The 21,242-nt window shown below is 30.5% G+C and overlaps 3 protein-coding genes and 1 non-coding gene across 4 annotated transcripts; 3 read left to right on the plus strand and 1 right to left on the minus strand.

The window, feature by feature from the left end:
* The first annotated feature begins 2,075 nt into the window (after positions 1 to 2,075).
* LOC111241418 lies at positions 2,076 to 3,657 on the plus strand. Its single transcript, XM_022779428.1, has 2 exons — positions 2,076 to 3,225; positions 3,632 to 3,657. The coding sequence occupies exons 1-2, from the start codon at positions 2,076 to 2,078 to the stop codon at positions 3,655 to 3,657; spliced, it is 1,176 nt and encodes a 391-aa protein (XP_022635149.1).
* A 1,301-nt stretch (positions 3,658 to 4,958) lies between these two features.
* Positions 4,959 to 6,158, plus strand: LOC111241419 (uncharacterized mitochondrial protein AtMg00810-like). Its single transcript, XM_022779430.1, has one exon. The coding sequence runs from the start codon at positions 4,959 to 4,961 to the stop codon at positions 6,156 to 6,158; it is 1,200 nt and encodes a 399-aa protein (XP_022635151.1).
* Positions 6,159 to 7,417: 1,259 nt separating this feature from the next.
* On the plus strand, positions 7,418 to 7,490 carry TRNAA-UGC. The gene has a single exon. It is a non-coding gene; the product is annotated as a tRNA-Ala (tRNA).
* A 4,441-nt stretch (positions 7,491 to 11,931) lies between these two features.
* LOC106768096 lies at positions 11,932 to 13,571 on the minus strand. The gene is made up of 5 exons (XM_014653057.2): positions 13,311 to 13,571; positions 12,984 to 13,073; positions 12,716 to 12,865; positions 12,320 to 12,520; positions 11,932 to 12,203 (listed from the first exon to the last, which is right to left on the minus strand). Exons 1-5 carry the CDS (start codon positions 13,476 to 13,478, stop codon positions 12,099 to 12,101), a joined length of 714 nt encoding a protein of 237 aa, XP_014508543.1. The 5' UTR covers positions 13,479 to 13,571; the 3' UTR covers positions 11,932 to 12,098.
* Positions 13,572 to 21,242: the final 7,671 nt, after the last annotated feature.

The raw sequence follows: 21,242 nt of genomic DNA on the forward strand, positions 1-21,242 counted from the left end.
CAAAATTAACATTAATACCAAATAAAAACATCTTAGGAAGAAAAAAAACAAAACAAAACGGTATTGCGATTGTGATTTGTTAAAACCACAAGCAATATCTATGTGTCTGCCGACACGTCTTGTTTGGAAAATTTGGTATACGTCGATGTTCTTTGTTTATCATCCTACGATTATATCACAAATATCTAGACAAAATCAACTAATCAAATTTCTTGCTTGCCAAACTCTATTAAGTAAGAAAAAACAGAGTTTAATCAATTATATATATTCATTTAATTTTTAAAATAATTATCATAAAATTTAATACATAATAATTTATGATTAAATGATAATACCAAATTATTTTATATTTTTAGTATATATGACAATTTCTTTTTTAAAAGTACCTACCATAGTATGTTGCTTGTATGCTTGAACTTGAGGGAAACAAACAAAAGGACTATCACTTATTAAGTATTTCATTTCATTTGAACTCTTAAGTTCTTCTAACAAAATAATCGTATTCTTATTTGTTAAAATAAGAAACGAGAAAAGAAATTCAATTTAATAGAGCAATTTGAGTTTTTTTTTTTTTTTTTTATATTACATTCTTAATTTAAAAAAAAAATTGATAAGACCAATTTATTTTACAATCATTACTGAAAGGTAATAATTATGGATAAAGTTTTTTTAAATTTTTTTTTATCTTTTTCACAACTGTTTACGAAGTTTGTAGGAAACGGTGGTTAATCCGTTTTAAATATACAGATTAATAAAATAATGACGTATAATTTATTATAAAAATTATTAAAAAAATTATTATCATATCATCATCCTTTACTTATTTCGTTAAAAAATGATTTGAAAAAAATAATCCATGCATATGTACAAAGTGCAGACTGAAAATGTTGAAAGCTAGACAGAGAAATCCGAATCTCTCTTTTTCCTTTACAGAGATTCATGACAGATTATCAGAATTACAAAGAGCTAGTCTCAGAGAAGGAGGTAGTCTCTCACAACGTGGTGAACCGAGGTTTAAATCTCCTTTGAGAGAGGTAACCACATATGGTGCCAGGCAATGGCTTGAAGAAGATAAAGAGCGGGTTTTTGATAACCAAGATGCATTTTGTCATGTGGAAAGAGCTAACCTCCTACGATGTAGCGAATCAAGAATTGAATTCTTGCGGGAAAATATGTCTACTTTTAGTATTCGACAATATGTTGAACATGATTGCTTTCGTAGAAAGATACTTGTGGAAAACCAAAACGAAAAGGGGGTGGTTTATTGTTGTGGATTTGGGTTGAATTGGGTTACTTTGTGTTCTGTTTTATCTGCTTGTTCTCAGTCAGGCGATGAGAGTGTGGGAAGGTGGATTCATTGTTATGCTGTTAAGGCTATGGGGTGGAATGTGGGAGGGTAAGTGTTGGAAGTCCCACGTCGACTAGAGATAAGGCCAATTTATAATATATAAGTGAGGTGCAAACCTCACTTTACAAACCGGTTTTGTAGGGTTGAGTTAGGCTTAAAACCCACTTCTAATATGGTATCAGAGCCATGGTTAAAGCCATGTCACCAAGGAATTGCATGGAGGCATTGGAAGAGGTAGAACAAGTGTTGTTCATATTGTAGTTAGTTTTCTGTTATGGGTTTGTTAAACCCATTTGTTTTCATCCCCGTTCCCCTTTCCTAACCTTTAAAAGGTTAGGATTTCCCCTCTGTAGTTCATATCTCAGAACATACAATTCACACATTACTTTATAATATCATCATATATGAAAAATTGTTTTTCTTACCTCTTTGTGTTCGTCTTGCTTCGATCTTCATCTTTCTCTCTTTCACTATCTGCAACGGTTGCCTTCCAATGCCTCTACGATGGTTTCTCTCTCTTCAGTGAAGAAGAAGAAGACGCTCTGCTTCTCTCTCTGTCCAGTAGATGTTTCTGACACAGTTGCTACATCAAAGAGATATTTCTCGTTCTCTGTCATGGACTGAGGGGCTTTGGGCCTTTCTTTTATTTTGGGCCTCATTACAATATGGTATCAGAAGTACACTCTGTTTCTTGAAGCTGTTCTTGGCATCTTGATCCTCTCTTGCCATGACGGAAACTACATTCGATCCCACCACCAATCCCTCCAGCCCCTACTATCTTCATCCTGGGGAAAATCCAGGCATTGCTCTCATTTCCCAGGTCCTTACCGAAACCAACTACTCATCATGGAGCAGAAATCTGAAANGAGCTTTACTCTCAAAGAACAAGGTAAAGTTCATTGATGGCAGCATCANAAAACCTGCCAGAACTGACAAATTATTTGAAGCATGGGAACGATGTGATANTATGGTGCTCTCCTGGATCATCAAGACCCTCTCAACTCAGATTGCTGACAGCGTTCTTTATGTTGACACTGCCAAGGATCTTTGGGATGACCTTAAAGACAGGTTTTCNAAGGGAGACTACTTCAAAATTTCCGACTTACTTCAAGATTTACACTCTATCAAGCAAGGAGAAAGAAACATCAGTCAATACTTCACTGACTTAAAAATCCTCTGGGAGGAATTAGAATCTTTGAGGCCTATACCCTACTGCACCTGCCCAAACCCATGCACTTGTGATCTATCTAAAGTTTCCCTCCAATACAGAGAAGCTGAACACGTTATCTGCTTCCTCAAAGGTCTTAATGATANCTATCAAACTGTCAGGACTCAAATNCTTCTAATGGAGCCCCTTCCCAACATCAACAAGGTTTTTTCTCTCCTAATGCAGCAAGAAAGGCAGCATCAGGACAGGGGAGGCCAAAATGATTCTTTCAGAATTCTTGCCAACACTTCTGACAAGCCTAATTGGAAAGGTCAAGGCCGTGGCACTCCTTCCCGTGGCCAAGGAAGAGGAAGGGGGAGAAATCCCACTTATGGGAAGCAATGTTCCCATTGCCACAAGATGAACCACACAATTGACGAATGTTACAGCAAACATGGCTTTCCACCATGGTACAAGAAGAATGATAATCAAAACAGTCAACACAATCAAGACAGGGGAGGCCAAAATGAATGGAGATATGCTAATGCTTGTAAAGAAGACTCTACATCTACCCAGAATCAAACCATTCAGCAAGAAAATCACAACAATCCTATGCAGGTTTTTACTCCTGAACAGATGCAAAAACTGTTTAAAATCATAGAGAGTACCCAGACACAAAATACCCACAGCATTAGTCAAATACAGAGAAACATTCCTGAAGATAATCAAGGTAATTTCTCCTGGATTATTGATACTGGGGCCACAGATCATGTGACCCATGAAAGAAAATATTTCATTACTTTTCAAAAAATTAGACCCATAACTGTTAAACTCCCAAATAACACTGTGGTTACAGCCCAACACGCTGGAACTATCCAATTTTTTGAAAATTTTATCATTTTTAATGTTCTTTACATTCCTAAATTTTCTTTTAATCTGATATCTGTTCAAAGCTTGACAAGGGACTTAAATTGTACCCTAACCTTTTCTTCTAAGACTTGCCAGATTCAGGATAGTTCCACCTTGAAGATGATTGGGCATGCTAAAGTTTTCAAGGGCCTTTACTATCTTCAGTCATTTCCTGTTTTTACACAACATTATGTTCCTAAAGTTGTTCTTTCCTGTAAACATGTTAGTGATGACCTATGGCACTATAGACTAGGACATCCAGGACACAAAATCATAGAACAAGTTTGTAAAAGTTTTCCCTATGTTCAAATGCCATCTAAAATTGTTTGTGATATTTGTCATTATGCTAAACAACATAAACTGCCCTTTTCTCAGAGTACTACTGTTTCCACTAATTGTTTTGATCTAGTACATTGTGATATATGGGGACCCATTTCCATATCCTCTATTCATGGACATAAATACTTTCTTACCATAGTAGATGATTATAGTAGACACACCTGGATTTTTTTGATGCAAAATAAAGGACAAACTAGAGAACTTTTGCAGAATTTTATCCTAAAAATCAAAAATCAGTTTGGAAAAATCATTAAGATTCTTAGATCTGATAATGGTCCNGAATTTAATTGTACTANTATGTATAATTCCTATGGTATTGAACATCAAAGAAGCTGTGTGGAAACACCTCAACAAAATTCTGTTGTTGAACGTAAACATCAAGATATACTAAATAAAACCCGAAGTCTCATTTTTCAATCTGGAATTCCTACTGCTTATTGGTGTTATGCTGTTTCTCATGCTATATATTTGATAAATAGGCTTCCTACTTTTGTTCTTAATGGTAGGACTCCTTATGAATTGATGCATAACACTTCTCCCACTTATTTGAATTTAAAAACTTTTGGCTGTCTTTGCTTTGCTTCTACTTTGGAACATAATAGACACAAGCTTGATTCTAGAGCTAGGAAAGGTGTTTTCTTAGGATACAAAAATGGGATTAAAGGATATGTTGTTCTTGATATAAATACTAGAGAAATTTTCCTAAGCAGAAATGTTATATTCTATGAGAATGTTTTCCCCTATAAAGATCAACANAATAATGAGCAGAATTGCATTGACCAAGAAATTGAAAATGTTTTTCCTAATAATTTCTGGTATGGTACTAATTGTAATGAAAATCAAGATTTTCTTGAGAATATAGACACTGAACAGCAACCAGATTTTCTTGAGAACAATGAACAGGAACCTGGTAGCAGAGAAAACACTGGCACAAATGTTGGCAATGATCATATTGATATTGATAACAATTCTAGAAGACCCACTAGAACTAAAAGAGTCCCTAGATATCTTAATGATTATATTCATCAGGTTAATCACTCTTTATATGATTCTCTATGTACCAAAAACAATTACAAAACCCCATATCCCATTTCCAGCGTTTTGTGTTATGATTCCTTATCTGAAAAACATCTAAAGTACACCCTAGCTGTTTCTGCCGACAAAGAACCTAAATCTTATAATGAAGCCAAAGAACATCATGAGTGGGTTACAGCTATGCAAAAGGAACTCAAAGCTTTGCAGGATAATGGAACTTGGATCTTAACTCAACTCCCTCCTGGAAAAAATTCCATTGGGTGCAGGTGGGTTTACAAAATAAAACATAAAGCTGATGGAAGCATAGAAAGGTATAAAGCTCGTCTAGTTGCCAAAGGATATACTCAACAAGAAGGTATAGACTTCTTAGACACTTTCTCACCTGTTGCTAAGCTAACCACTGTCAGAATAATTTTGGCCATTGCTGCCGCAAAGAATTGGCATCTACATCAGCTTGATGTAGATAATGCCTTCCTTCATGGAGATTTAAATGAAGAGGTGTACATGGAGATACCACCAGGGCTGGATATTCAGGAAAAAGGACAAGTTTGCAGGTTAACCAAGTCTCTATATGGGCTCAAGCAAGCTAGCAGACAATGGTTTGATAAGCTTTCTTCCTTTTTACTGTCTAATAATTACACTCAATCAAAATCAGATCACTCTCTTTTTATTAAAAGGACTTCTACTACTTTTACAGTCCTCCTTGTGTATGTAGATGATATCATTTTGGCAGGAAATTCTATTAAAGAAATTGACCACATAAAGGCTCTTCTCCATCATGCTTTTCGAATCAAAAACCTAGGAGAGCTAAAGTATTTTTTAGGTTTTGAAGTTGCTAGATCAAAAAAAGGAATACACCTATGCCAAAGGAAATATGCTTTAGATATTCTTGAAGANACAGGAATGTTGGGTTCTAAGCCTTGCNCTACTCCCTTTCTAAGTGACACAAGTTCATTATACAAGGACGAAAATCACCTGACAAATCCTAACTCCTATCGCAGGCTAATAGGGAAGCTTCTTTACCTTACCAATACTAGACCTGATCTATGTTTTTCTGTTAATCTTCTCAGTCAATTTGTTAATTCACCTACTGATTATCACCATCGGGCTTTGCANCACATGCTTAGATACATTAAAGCTAGTCCTTCGCAAGGCCTTTTCTTTGCTGNTGAAACCAATATCCNGATCAAAGCTTTCAGTGACTCTGATTGGGCAACTTGTCCTAAAACGAGAAGATCTACCACAGGATTTTGTGTCTTCCTTGGATCCTCTCTGGTGTCATGGAAAACAAAAAAACAAAGTACTGTTTCCAGGTCGTCCACCGAAGCGGAGTATCGAGCACTGGCTGCAACAGCTTGCGAGATTCAATGGATCTCTTAGATCCTACAAGATCTCAATATTGAGACCACTGCTACTGCTGCCCTCTACTGTGACAATAAGTCTGCCAGACATATTGCTCACAACCAAAGTTACCATGAAAGAACTAAACATATTGAACTCGACTGTCACGTCATCCGTGAAAAGATTCAAGCTAATCTTCTTCGTCTCCTTCCGATTCACTCCAACGAGCAGCTTGCCGACATATTCACAAAGCTTCCTCACCGTGTGCGTTTCCAGTTTATTGTTCCCAAGCTTGGATTGGTAAACATACACAATCCAGCTTAAGGGGAGCATATTGCAGTTAGTTTTCTGTTATGGGTTTGTTAAACCCATTTGTTTTCATCCCCATTCCCCTTTCCTAACCTTTAAAAGGTTAGGATTTCCCCTCTGTAGTTCATATCTCAGAACATACAGTTCACACATTACTTTGTAATATCATCATATATGAAAAATTGTTTTTTTTACCTCTTTGTGTTTGTCTTGCTTCGATCTTCATCTTTCTCTCTTTCACTATCTGCAACGGTTGCCTTCCAATGCCTCTACGATGGTTTCTCTCTCTTCAGTGAAGAAGAAGAAGACGCTCTGCTTCTCTCTCTGTCCAGTAGATGTTTTTGACACAGTTGCTACATCAAAGAAATATTTCTCGTTCTCTGTCATGGACTGAGGGGCTTTGGGCCTTTCTTTTATTTTGGGCCTCATTACAATAGTTCACTCATAGTGAGAAGCTTGCACTTTGTTTTGGCCTAACGACCACACCACTCGGTTCTCCCCTCTGTATTTTCAAGAACCTGAGGATATGCCAGGACTGTCATTCTGCTATTAAGATTGCTTCTCATGTATATAAACGTGAAATTGTTGTTCGAGATCGTTATCGTTTTCATAGTTTCAAGCAAGGCTCTTGTTCTTGCTCTCACTATTGGTGAATTACACTTTTAACTTCAAGCCACCATTTGGATCAGGAAATTTAAGTCTTATCGATCAGGACTAAGAATGACAGTTTCTCGACAATGTTTTCTATAATTTTATCAATGTTTTATAATTTTCTATTTCTTTCTTTCTTTGTATAAAATACTTTTATTGAATATTTTTTTATCAATACAAAATAGTTCAACAAACTTATAGTTTTTAGAAAATATTAAAACAAAACAGGTTGGATGGTAAGAAACAGATTCGAAATCATACATCAAATCCATTTTCAAATCTAATCTCTCAAAATTAACTTTGTGAATTTAAAGAAACTGTTAAACATACTTTCAACAGGGGATGTAGCTCAAATGGTAGAGCGCTCGCTTTGCATGCGAGAGGCACGGGGTTCGATCCCCCGCATCTCCATTTTTTGTAATTACTTTTATATTTATATTTTTAATTTTCTGGTGGAAATTATTTTTCTTTTTTTTTTGGTTAAAATGAATTTTGTAAGAAGGAATTATTATGTGCTATATAAAAACATTATTAAAATATGGAAAGCGAGTAGATATTGATTTTGACTTGAAAGGAAAGAGCATAATGTTTACGTTGTTGTAGTTTGTACTTTTGGTGTTTATATTATTCTAATCAAGACCATCAAAAGCGTGGAAAATTTGACAAATGTATACCATATTTTTGTACAATGTTTTTCTAAACACATGATTTATTTTAAAGCTTCAATTTCGCTTAATTAACATGCAGCTATCAGCAGTTGGTATATAATACATATGTTGAAACACTTATACTAAATATAAATAAGAAATAATACAATCAATTTATTCATAATCTAAAATTAGTTTTTATAAGTTAAAATTTAGATTTCCGGAAAACTATTCAAAAATAATTTCTACACCATTAAAATATCTTTCAAATTAAAATATTGGTATTAATGTTTCTTCTCGTTATTTATAATTGATTATTCTCGTTAAAGTTATAATTAAAATTTCTTGATTGAAAGTCTATGTTAATTTCTTTTTTCATTATTAAGAGTTTATTTAATTATGCAAAAGATTAAAGTGGTGTCATAAAGATGTTTGCATGACTCTGTCTTAAAAAAAATGTCCTATATTTTAACTTTCTTTAATTACTTCAAGGAAGAGACTACAAATTAGTTCAACTAAATGTCTATCAATATATAATTTTATAATATTGATTGTAATAGAAGAGGTTATTAATTAAGTTAACAAAATGTGTAGAAGTGTATTAGATTAGAGGTTATTAATAAGTTTAAAATGTGTAGAAGTGTATTAGACTAGAGATTATTGATTAAGTTGAAAAAAATGTGTATAAGTGTATTAGATTTTGGAGTATGATTTTTGTGTTTGGATATTAGTATGTCACTTGATGATCTATTTGAATGCATATTAAATGAGTTAAATATATTTTTAACTTTTAATTTTGTATATGAAATTTGAATTAGTTTCTATTCTAAATTATTTCAAATTTTGATATATTTAGTTATTTAATTTTGATATTTTAGTTTCTAAACTTTAAAATGAATGTTTTATGACATTATCTTTTCTTTACATCTTAAGTGATGTTATAGACTAATATAAATAGTTTCATTTATTAGATACATAAAAGGCATAAAAAGTTCCAACGTCAACACAACTGAGTTAAAAGGAATATATCTATTTATTTTTAAAGTTTGATATCAAAATTTAAAACAAAAATAAATTATAATTTTGCTTCAAAGTTTAGGAACTAAAAACATATTTAATTCGTTCTTCAAAACACGTATAATTTATATCAGGATTGAATAAAAGCTTAAAACTGCTTTGTTTTTTTTTTTTTTGCAAAGAATAATAAATCACATACTAAAAGAAGCATAATATAGAAAACAACACAACATGTTTATATTGGTTTATCCACTATTTTAGATGAACTTTAGATCACTTTAATAGGACATTAAAATATTTCACTAATAGAATACAAAATGTTTCAATAAGCACACAAATTACTCCTAATTATATTTTTTAATTCCCCTTAGACTAAAAACTAAACAAGTATTCTTTTGTCTTCACTTTTACTACAAATTGGTAAAAGGTGTTATAATAAGGTTACTCTAGTGAGGAGTATAAAGTTTATCACTAACAATTACAAATTACAAAATACAAAATAATACAAAGAAGTGTGTATTAATTTCTTCTAATGACTTCATCTTTGTATGTATATGGATACTCTTATATGATTGATGTGTGAAGAATCTTGTCTTTAATTTGTTCTTTTGTGTTTCTAATGAAGGTACATAGGCTACTACCACAAAAAAATTGTCCTTGGATTATTATGATATTTTACTTTAATCACGTGTGATCTCAGATGTACCACAATAATTCATTTTCTTGTGGGAACATGTGATATATTAACACTTTTAAAATAAAATAATTATTTCAAAATTTAATTGGTATTTTGATCTTATGAGATTTATTTAATATGATTTTTTACTTTTTTTAATTTATTAAAATTGATTCAATGCTCTTGTAAGTTGGTGTTAACATGTTTTTGAAAGTAATATTAGTTTTATCCTATTGACCTTATTATTCTTTAAAACTAAAACAATAATTTCATGAAATTTATCAATGTTTGATTTCTGAATCGAAAGACCTTCTTATTAATTTAAAAAGTTAATAACCCTTTTTATTAATTTAAAAAGTTAACATAACAAAGAGATACAATTTTAATGACTAAATTAATAATTTATTTGTCAAAATATTAAGATGTAATAAAACCTGAATGCTTTTAAAAATATAAAGCACCCAAAATATATTTGGACAAATCCATGTTGGACCCAATTAACACCCTAAAAAGTATTGTAGAAAGAGATTATTAATAAAAGAAGAATTAATTTCTAAAAGAAAAATAATTTGGTTGTAACATATTCACAATATCCAACAATAATTTGTAATTGAAAGCATATATTACTCTTGTTCATAAAGAAATATCTACCACAAAATACTTCACTGATAATATAATAAATGCTAAAATGTTCCAACCAACTCTCAAGCTATAACATTCAAATATTAATTTATTTATTTATCATGTTAAGTAAGTTGGTCTTTGACTTTTAATTATTATATTTTTAATAATATTTGATAAAATAGATAACCATTTTTATTGTAGTGTTATAAAATAATAAATCGAGTAAATATACTTTAATTATACTAAACATAAAATAAATCAAAAGAATAAAATATTCTTAAATTAGTCAATTACCTAATTGATGAAATTGATTTACAAAATTTATCTTCACCAAATATAATTCAGATTGAACTGATTTATCTGTAGTTCAATCCGTAATGAATCTATTAACTCATTTTCATACTCTTTAATTTAAGCAGTCAATATATATATAAAACAATTTAATTATAGAAACAAATTTCTTTACTTTGAAATTGTTTAAAAGATAATAGATACTATATTGATTGCGTTTTAATTCTGTTTAACTGTTACAGTGAGTGAGTGACCGATTGGGAAGTTTTTTTTCATACTTTGATCATTCGATTCAACATATATTCATTTCTAATCTGTCGGATTTATAGTAACAATTAGCAAAAGATTAAAGTTTCATCATTTTAAAAGCTAGAAAATAAAAGGTGTAATTGAAGTTCTATACGGGATATAAAATTGCGTGTTCAAACGAACAAAAGAATTTAAGCCAGAATTAAAATTAGGTTAAATACCTTTTTTATCTCAGTTCTGGTTAGGAATATTTAAACTGGTCCCCATTCTATTTTTATGTTCAATATAGTCCTAAAGATCATAATTATGTTCAATTTAGTCCTTTTTATGTTCAATGTAGTCCTAAAGAATGTAATTTGTGTTCAATTGAGTCGTTGTTTGTGGTTTACGGAGTTTGTAAAAAAGACTAAATTGAATACAAATTACGTTCTTTAGGACTACATTGAACAGAAAAATGACTAAATTTGAACATAATTACGTTTTTTAGAACTATATTGAACAGAAAAATAAAATGAGGACCATTTCGAATATTCTTAACCAAAACTAGGACAAAAAAGGATTTTACCTTAAAATTAATACCAAATAAAAAGATGTTAGGAAGAAAAGAAAAAAAAAAACAAAAAGGTATTGCGATTGTGATTTGTTAAAACCACACGCAATAGACACGTCTTGTTTGGAACATTTGGTATACATCAATGTTCTTTGTTTATCATCCAACGACTATATGACAAATATCTATACAAAATCAACTTATCCAATATCTTGCTTGTCAAACTGTATTAAGTAAGAAAAAACAGAGTTTAATCAATTATCTATATTCATTTAATTATAAATATTTTTTATTTAATTTTTAAAATTATTATTATAAAATTTAATACATATAATTTATGATAAATGATAATACCAAATTATTTTATATTTTTAGTATATGTCAATTTCTTTTTTTAAAAGTACCTACCAAAATATATTGCTTGTATGCTTGAACTTGAGGGAAACAAAAACAAAAGGACTATCACTTAATAAGTATTTCATTTCATTTGAACTCTTAAGTTGTTCTAACAAAAAAATCGTATTTTTATTTGTTAAAATAAGAAATGAGAAAAGAAATTCAATTTAATAGAGTAATTTGAGTTTTTTTTTTTTATTATTACCTTCTTAATCTTAAAAAAATTGACAAGACCAATTTATTTTACAATTATTACTAAAAGGTAATATGTATGGAAAATGTTTTTTTAACAATTGTTTCTTATAACTACATAATTCGTAATTAGTCACATTTACACACCAATAAAATAATCACACATCATTTATTATCAATAAATTATTAAAAAAAATTTAACATATCATCTTCCTTTTACTTTTTTTTTCATTGAAAAAATGATTTGAAAAAAATAATCCATGCATATGTACAAAGTGCAGACTGAAAATGTTGAAAGCTAGACAGAGAAATCTGAATCTCTCTTTTTCCTTTACAGAGATTCATGACAGTTTATCAGAATTACAAAGATACTAAGTTTATACAGAAATCTTCTTGCTCTTGTTTATCTTGAACTTGTTATAATCTTGCAGTAATCTAACATGGAATTCCTTCTTCATTGCATCCCACACTGTTTTGAAAACCTGTTAATCAATTCATTAATCAACAACACCTCCTAAAAATATTTAAATTCAATTCATAATTCATATAAAAGATTGAGATAATTTTCTTAATTCAAAATCTTAAACGTAAATCTAACCAGCTCTATGGCATTATGCAAGACGCTTTCAGGAAGGAAAGCTGTTGCTGGAGAAACACAAAATGCTATCTCCATCTCCATCTGATTCTTGAGCCAACTATATTTTCCCTTCCTTTCTGGGTATATGGTGCCTCTAACATCAAGGTTGATCTGGTAAGGCTCCTTGTAAAGGGCACTCAGACCCTCTAGCTCCCACCTTGTCTGCATTTCAGTAAATTTCTGCATAAATACTTACACAGAAGAAGAACAAGAAGAAGAAAATAGCTAACAAGAATGAATTATAAACCAAAATTAGTTTATCAGAAACTTTCTGGTTTATTTGGTTTTCTAAAACTTGTTTCTTTTGTTTGTAAGTAAGTACTTTTTGAGAAGAAGTTGATCTAGAAAAGGGCTTACAAAGTGAAGCTCAAGAACTTTGGTGACATGATGAGGAATGTGAGGTGGGTAATCTTCTCCTTTAGACTTGAATGTTAATCTCACATCTGCTACTGGTTTCACACTCAGAAATAGGCATTGTATGGTAGGCATGTTTATCCTCCATTCTTCCTGCATACATGTATAACACCATAAACACTTTCTCATCATCATCATCATCATCACTTACATTGTTTTTTCAAAAGCTGTTCATGAAAAAGTTCATCTGAAATGAAACTTGTGCAAGTACCTCATTTATCTGTATAGTTGTTCCTTTGTCACCAGAGAACACAGCTCTCAGAACTCTGTGCTTGTCATCCATGTATTGATCAAAGGAAGCCTGCAAAGAACATTGGCACTTTCCTGTTAGATTCATTATGAAAGTTTTTGTTGAATTTTTTAATGTTGTCCTAGCTGAACATTAAACATATTGATGTAGTAATTCTTTTTAATGGATTTTAAAATACCAAATCCACCATCTATCAGTACATTTTAAAGATAAAGGAGAAACAAAGTACAGAAAAACCCAACAAAAAAAATTCAAATTCATGTTCATATAATTGTGAGAATATGTCACCCCAGGAAGTTCACGAAAAGGAACATTGGCATTGCTTCTGAAACTGAATGAAGAACTTTTCTGACTCCTAATAATGGAGTTTGATGTTGCTGCTGATTTTGGATGGCAATGGCTCTGCAACTTCTTCAGCAATTGATGCTGGCAAGGAACCATGAAAAGGGTTGCCATAACAATGTTGACTTCACACAATGAATAAATGAAGCTTTATATATATATATCAGATGATGTCTCTTCAACACAGCAAAGTATTCTCTATTTTACACTCTTTGCCTTTGTTGATGTGTGTACACACATAATGGTATTTAAGTACTCTTCTACCTAACTTTAGAAATGGATATTTATATATTTATCTTGTTTTCTTTTAAATTATTAACATATTTTTAATTTGTTTGATATTTTATTTTGAAGTTTATATAATTATAATTCTTTCATATTATTATTTAACGTTTAGAGGAGAAGAGACGTTTTTTTTTTTAACATTTTACGTTTGGTAGTATTATATTTATTTGTTGTTCTTTTAAATATCATTTAATGAATGTTTAAGTGGATACGGATCAAACTATAAATATAATCATTATTCAAGAAAATTGAAATAAGACCCAAATGAAAATAAATATGAAGTTTTATTTATTGTTCATAGTGTTGTGAACATGAATTGTAATCTGCGAGCTAATATGGCGAATCACAGGTTTGAGTTTAAAAATAATGTAATTTTTTATGCGGGTTAGTTTTCAACTTAATTCACTTAGAACTCGGTTCACTGGGTTGAACCCGTGGTGAGTCGGGTTGACTTACCAACCCACCTAATTTAATTAAATTATTTATTATTTGGTGTTTCAATATTATTAGTTAACATTTTTTTTATTATATTGTAGGTGATAAAGAAGAAGATGTTTCAAGAGAGAAAAATGTTATTGATTTATCAATTTAAAATTCTAATATTATAAATGAACAAATGATACAAAAATTATCAATATTAAAAACTTATTTGTTCTTGTACATGTTTTTGGATTAACTTAGATAGTATAATTTTTTTTTTTTGAATTGTTTTTAGAGTTTATCATTATTTTAGTATGAAGTTTATTTAAATTTAAATTAAAAAAATTGTAATTTTTTTATTTTAAAAAAAAATTATAATTAAATGAACCAATAAATAAACTTATTTAACCTACCAATCTCTGGTGAATTAGGTCATGTTAAAATTTTTTTCAACTCGTTAATAAATAAATCAGATTGAGTTGATTTATTAAATAATTAACTCATGGTGAATCGGACCAAATCGAGTCGAGTTATCCATTTTGACATTAAAATGATTATTATGAAATTTTACTTAAAATAAGAAAAGAAAAGTTAAACTGACCCTCCATGCATACAAATCACGTGTTATCTCATGCGTAGTAAGATAATTTTTCTTTTTTGGGAACATATGCCGCTTGCACTAGACAGTAATATATAGAATTAAATACTTGGTTATATTTTACTTGATTTTGTTTAAGACGAGATTTTTCTTAATGCTTATTATAGTTTTAATTATGGTAATTTATATTTAATTTGATATTTTTATAATGTTATTTAAATTGTTAATAATAGATGATATACGGAAATTAGTTATAATTGTCGATCATTACACTTCAACAACTAACATTCTTTTACCCTTTCGGTCATCATGTTCCGTACTTGAATTTTGTCTCCATGAATATCACAAGTTTAAAACGACAAACCTTAAATCTTTCGAACTATTGATTTCCATGCACAGATTCATTCTATCGCAAACCAACCAAAGTACGATAGTCACTACTGCATCTGCATCGAAACCATATAATTAAGGTTTCTCATATTAGAAAAACAGAACCATAATGCAACGAGCACACATCTCAGATGCGAGCGAGACACCTAACCCAGATCCTTCACTATACACATCCCCGTTGTTATCATAAATTAAAAAGTAACGAATTTATGATCATACACTTTTATATTAATTTGATATAGAAATTAAAGATAAAATGATTATAAAAGTATAAATTTTTATATTTTTTTAAGAAGAAAGAAAGTAAAAAATAAAAATGCTGATGTCAAATAAATGTAAAAAATTTAAATGTGTTAAAGAATATTATTTTTCAAAATTAAATCCAACACTTTCACTATGACAGATCACAAAAAAGGAAAAAATATATTTTGACACGGTTTTACACTCATTTGATAGTTATTTCTTACTTTTCTATTACAAAAATCATGTCAAATGAGTGTAGATGTGTTAATTTACTATTGTTCTAAAAAAAATTGAACAACTCATTCAAACATTACCCACATGTATATTGTGTGTGGTTAACATTTAGACAATATCATGAAAAAGAATCAGGTTAAAAATTGGAATCATGTTAAACATTTAAAGAGAAATCTTACATTAAACAAAGTGAATAAAAATAGAAACAAAGAGAGTATTTTAGCATAATATATATTAACTCTTTTAAAATAAAATAATTAATTAAAATTTAATTGGTATTTTAATCTTATGAGATTTATTTAATATGATTTTTTTTATTAAAAATGATTCAACGTTTTGGTAAATTGGTGCTAACATGTTTTTGAAAGTAATATTAGTTTTATCCTACTGACCTTATTATTCTTTAAAACTAAAACAGTAATTTCATGAAATTTTTCAATGTTTGATTAATTTACAAAGTTAATAACTTTTTTTCTTATTTACAAAGTTAATAACCTTTTTATTAATTTAAAAAGTAAATATAACAAAGAAATACAATTTTATTGATCAAATTAATAATTTATTTGTCAAAATAATAAGATGTAATTAGAGAAATAAACTTTTTTTTCGTATATATTATTTCATACACATTAAATGATTTTATGTTCAGAGTTTGTGACTTGAAAACTAGAAAATAAAATGTAAAGGAAGACTTTTCAGAATTACTTACGGGTTGGTTAAGGGATCGCTTCCCTTTGCTAGAATGGTAACAAAAGCTTGCAAGATTGGTAGATCGTTGTTCGCTTTCAAATATCTTCCCAAATTTGGACCACATACCCTATTTTGTATAAGCAAAATTATTATAATTTTTATAAAATTCTGATTGTAATATGTAGATTATTAAGGTTATGGACGAATTTTAATTAATAATTTTAAAATGATTAAACTATTATATTAAAAACAAATATAATTTCAATGTTAAATTTATATATATTAGAATTTATTTTTCACATATTACATAGTATTATGTTTACCATTCCAAATAAATTTATATTAAACATTATAACAAATTTTGATGTCTGAGGTATATTTATAGGGTTAAATATGTTTTTAGTTCCTTAAGTATCATACGATTTTGGGTTTAGTCCTTACTCAAAACTTTGATGGTTTTTAGTCCTCATAATTTTGAAACTCTTACTATTAGTTCTTAAAAATGAACGGCGTTAACTTTTGTTTGATGTGGCAAACGGCGAGACCACGTCTTATGCTAGCTTGCCTCTTCACTCTCTGCCACGTTGCTTGACAACTTCGTTCCGGCAACAGGTATCTGCTCTTGCACATGTACTGTTTGGCCTTTGTTGACATCAGTTGAATCACTTGGATCAATGCCATTTGTGTCCTCCTTTGCTCCATCTGCATTCCCATTATTCACTGTTTCTGGAGTTGCACCTGAGTTTATGATATTCAGAAGTTGGGTAAGGGGTGGCAAGGCTTGGACTGGTACACCATGGGGACGCACTAATAGGCCCCTTGTTGTAGCTTTCTTCCTAACTTCAACAGTTGCACGTGCAACCCTTTCATCAATTCCTCTTCCTTTAAGGAGGGCCTCACCCATTATTGCAGCATTCAGGGATTTGTTTGTAGATACACTTGAACTTCCAGATCCCCCATCAATTGCAGTAGCTTTGAATGCATGAATCAAATCAGGGTGTGCCTGTCACAGTACAAAATCCTTTTTCAATAATTGGAATCACAACACTATATCAAAGAAACATATAAACAAAAATTCAATCTCAACAAGCTCCCATGCAACAACCCCATCCTCTATCAACGCAACCTTCAACGCGCAAAATCCTTGCAAGCCGCGACATCCTCACTCACATCATCACCGTCATCCAGAGGCACCATCACCTGCAACACAACAGAAACTCCATTCACCACCTACAAGAGAGCAACCCTTCCCTTCTCGCGTTCTTGGCTCATGACGGCGTAAGATAGAAGAGCAAAATCGTGGTACAGGTGCAGGGGCAAGTTTCCCCAATCTGGGAAACCCTAATTTAGGGGTGGAAGGGGGCTAACATGTGTCATATTCTTATTGGCCAAATAAAAAGAAAAGCAACGTGGCAGAGAGTGAAGATTGAAGCTGGCATAAGATGTGGCCTCGCCGTTTGCCACATCAAACAAAAGTTAACATCATTCATTTTTAAGGACTAATAGTAAGAGTTTCAAAACTATGAGGACTAAAAGCCATCAAAGTTTCGAGTAGGGACTAAACCCAAAATCGTGTGATACTTAAGGGACAAAAAACATATTTAACCCTATATTTATATTTTAAAATCTATTTATATAAAGATTTATTATAAAAAAAATATAAATACAAAGCATGAAAATCACAACAAGAAGCCTTTAATAAAAAAAATTACATGTCAAAGATATGTAAACTATATTTATTAGAAAAATATTTAAAATAATTCATAAAGATAAAACATTAATCTACTTTTATTTATTAATTTATTTATTAGCATAATAAATTTCTTTGAAAAATATGAAAAGTTACATATAATTGAAATTTCATTTTAATTTATTATTTTTACTTATTCTTGAAACTAATAGATTAAAACTATTGGCTAAAAAATAATAATGAATAAAGTATTTATCAATACAATTGTCTATTCAAAGTGTTGAACGAAATATAGCACTTTGAGGTACATATAGTCTAACATACATGATTTACAAATTATGTCTGATATAATGAAAACATTTAAGTAAGCATTGAACTTAGTAATGAATATCAAGATTTAATAATCAAACAATATTGAGCCAATAAACGTCTAAATGAAATTAGTCATATCAGTATAATGCACTAAACACTATAAATGAAGGATAATGATATCTAGACAACATTTTTCTGACAACATTTGAACATTTATTATGTGTCAATCTATGATTGGTCAAAAATCACTTCACAATCAATAATAATAATCATAAACATTATTGTGGAGTGATTTTTGACCAATCACAGATTGACACGTAATCAATGTTCAAATGTTGTCAGAAAAATGTTGTCTAAATATCATTATTCATAAATGATATATGAATATTTGATATCACAACTGCATCTAATGTGTAAACTTAAAAAGCGTTAAATAGTATAAAGCTCCTAACAGAACGCTTAATCGCCATAACGTCTGAACAAAAAGACAAAGCATCTGAAGACAAGTAAAAATAAATGTTCTTACAATTTACTCAAAATAGAGAAGCATCAAACAATTATATCAAGCATCATGCATAAGCACTTAAGCTATCTAACGCACCAAATGGCTAGATCGTCTAATGGTTTGAATGCATGTATGTTCAAGTACTTTTTGGTCTGTTATGTTGTGCTATATTTTTTTGTGCAGATTATCAACTTTATTCAAAAACCTACTCAGAATCAAAAGAATGTTTAGAGACATAAGGATATTCAAAAGAAAGTTTCGTACACGCCTTTTGTCTGTCTCATCTGTATATAGCATAATTGCTCCACAATAAAACAAGATAGCTTTTGACTTTATCATATAGGCTACATACCTAGATAAAAGTCAAAACTCTGAGTAATAATCATCTCTCGAAGAAGACTATATAAAGAGGACTTGCAAAGAGAAAGAAAAACAAGAAAAAGAAAGAAAAGAGAACAAGTCCTTGAATCATTACTCTGTTTTATCTCTAAGTTCATATCGTCTAAAACCTTCGTTCAAAGAGAAAGAACTTTTACAAGATTTTAGAAGTTCTTAGTATTATTCATATATCCTCTCTATGAGAGTTGTTTTATGTCTTGTAAAGAAACTAAAAACACTTGTGTTATATTTAGAAGTGAATTCAAACACTTGTATTATTTAACTCAGTGAGGTTAAATGTTTTAGATGAGGTTGTCTAGTGTGGATATCAGAAGTGATTAATCTCGTTCTAGTTAGGTTGACTAGGGTTGAAACCAAGAATGCTTGATAATACTTGGTATATACCAGTAGTGATATGTACCCAATATAATCTTTGTAAAAGATTAATGAAACTCTTAAAATATCTTAAGGGAGATTAGACGTAATTCAAATTAAACGAACTCGTATAAAAATACTTATACTATTGTTTTTCTTGTTTAAAACGTTTTCCTAAATATTTTATTAAAAATACATATATCTATTGTCCAACTCCTAATATAGTGTTTTCCTATATTTTAATATTATTCTCATTAACATTCCAACCTTTGTCTTTATCCTAAGAAAAACATTAAGAAATATAAATCCGATGAGATTGAGAGATTAAGACTATCCAAATTATTTTAAGATCCACTTTATAAGAAGATCTTACAAAAATTATTGTTTTTCAAATGCCAAATAATAATAATAGTAATAATTACCAAATTTACAAACTAATGTGATGACCACTCTAAGTTATGTGGCAGTTTCCGTATTCATATGTCTATATCCTACCTAAATGTTAGGAAACAGTTTTTATATCTAAAATTGGTATAACTAATTTTCTTATTAAACAAACAGCAGTGGAAATATGTGTTGTGGGAAAGCCTAATTTGGTTATTTATAACGTGATGGCGTGTTCTTGCGAGTTGGCAACAACGAAAATGGTAAAGTATGATCTGACACACATGTAGAGAGAAATATCTATAAAAATTATCTAGAAACAAGCAGAGAAAAGTCATCATTATTAGCGTACCACTCATACTATCCAATATAAGAAATAATTTCTAAGTTAGATCCCCAAACTTCTTTCCGTTTAATGAATATTAAACTGAAATGAGACAAGGACTAAGGAAAATAACATAAATAATTGTTTTTTTTTATCTATGATGTTGTAGTCACTAGTACAAAAACGCTGTTTAACATCGGTTAATTTGGACTTTTAACGTCACTTTTACAACCGACATCTAAATGGGTGACGTCTATGGGACGTCGAAATTCATCAGAACTGACGTCCATATAAACGTCAGTTAATGATATCCACCGACATTTATATAGACGTCTGCTTATACTCACACCGAAGTCGAATTACTCTATATAGACGTCCACCTATGATTAAACCGACGTCAACTTGAATATATAAAGAGCTTTAAAATGACACTAACCGACGTCTATGTTGTTATAGACGTCGGACATGGATTTAACCGACATCTAACAACGACTTTGTGTTTTAGTGCAGTTTTGATCCAGACTTTCGGTAGCATTGTGCAACACTCTTCTCTCGCTAGTTTCCCCACAAAAAAAGCTTGCGTCTTTTGAATCTTCTAGTGCTTTCAACCCAAAATCGAACCTGCGTCCATGGCTACTTCCAATTATTCAACCGCAACAGAAAAAAATTACAGTGTCGATAAGTAGACAAGGACCCAAGTTCCATTTTGGGTCGGAAGAACTAGAAAACTCAAAAGATCGTCACTCTTTTAGTGAGGAAACTAGCAAAGGGAGAATGTTGCACTATGTTACCGAAAGAGTGGATCAAAACTGCACTAAAACACAACACACAAAAAATTTAGTCAGTTGAACGACAAGATAATCGATAAAAAACTAAAGAAAGTTTAAACGGTAAGCATAAGAAAAACCACGCACCGGGGATGAAGAGAGAAAAAGGAGAGGACGAAGACAATGACGTTATGACAAAATACAATGCAATGCCGGAAGAGATAAAAAGTAGAGGTGCGCAAGGGAGTAAAAGAAGAGGAGAACCAAAGAAAAGGAGAAGAA

Source organism: Vigna radiata, chromosome 1, assembly GCF_000741045.1.
Source record: "Vigna radiata var. radiata cultivar VC1973A chromosome 1, Vradiata_ver6, whole genome shotgun sequence".
Classification (NCBI taxonomy): Eukaryota; Viridiplantae; Streptophyta; class Magnoliopsida; order Fabales; family Fabaceae; genus Vigna; species Vigna radiata.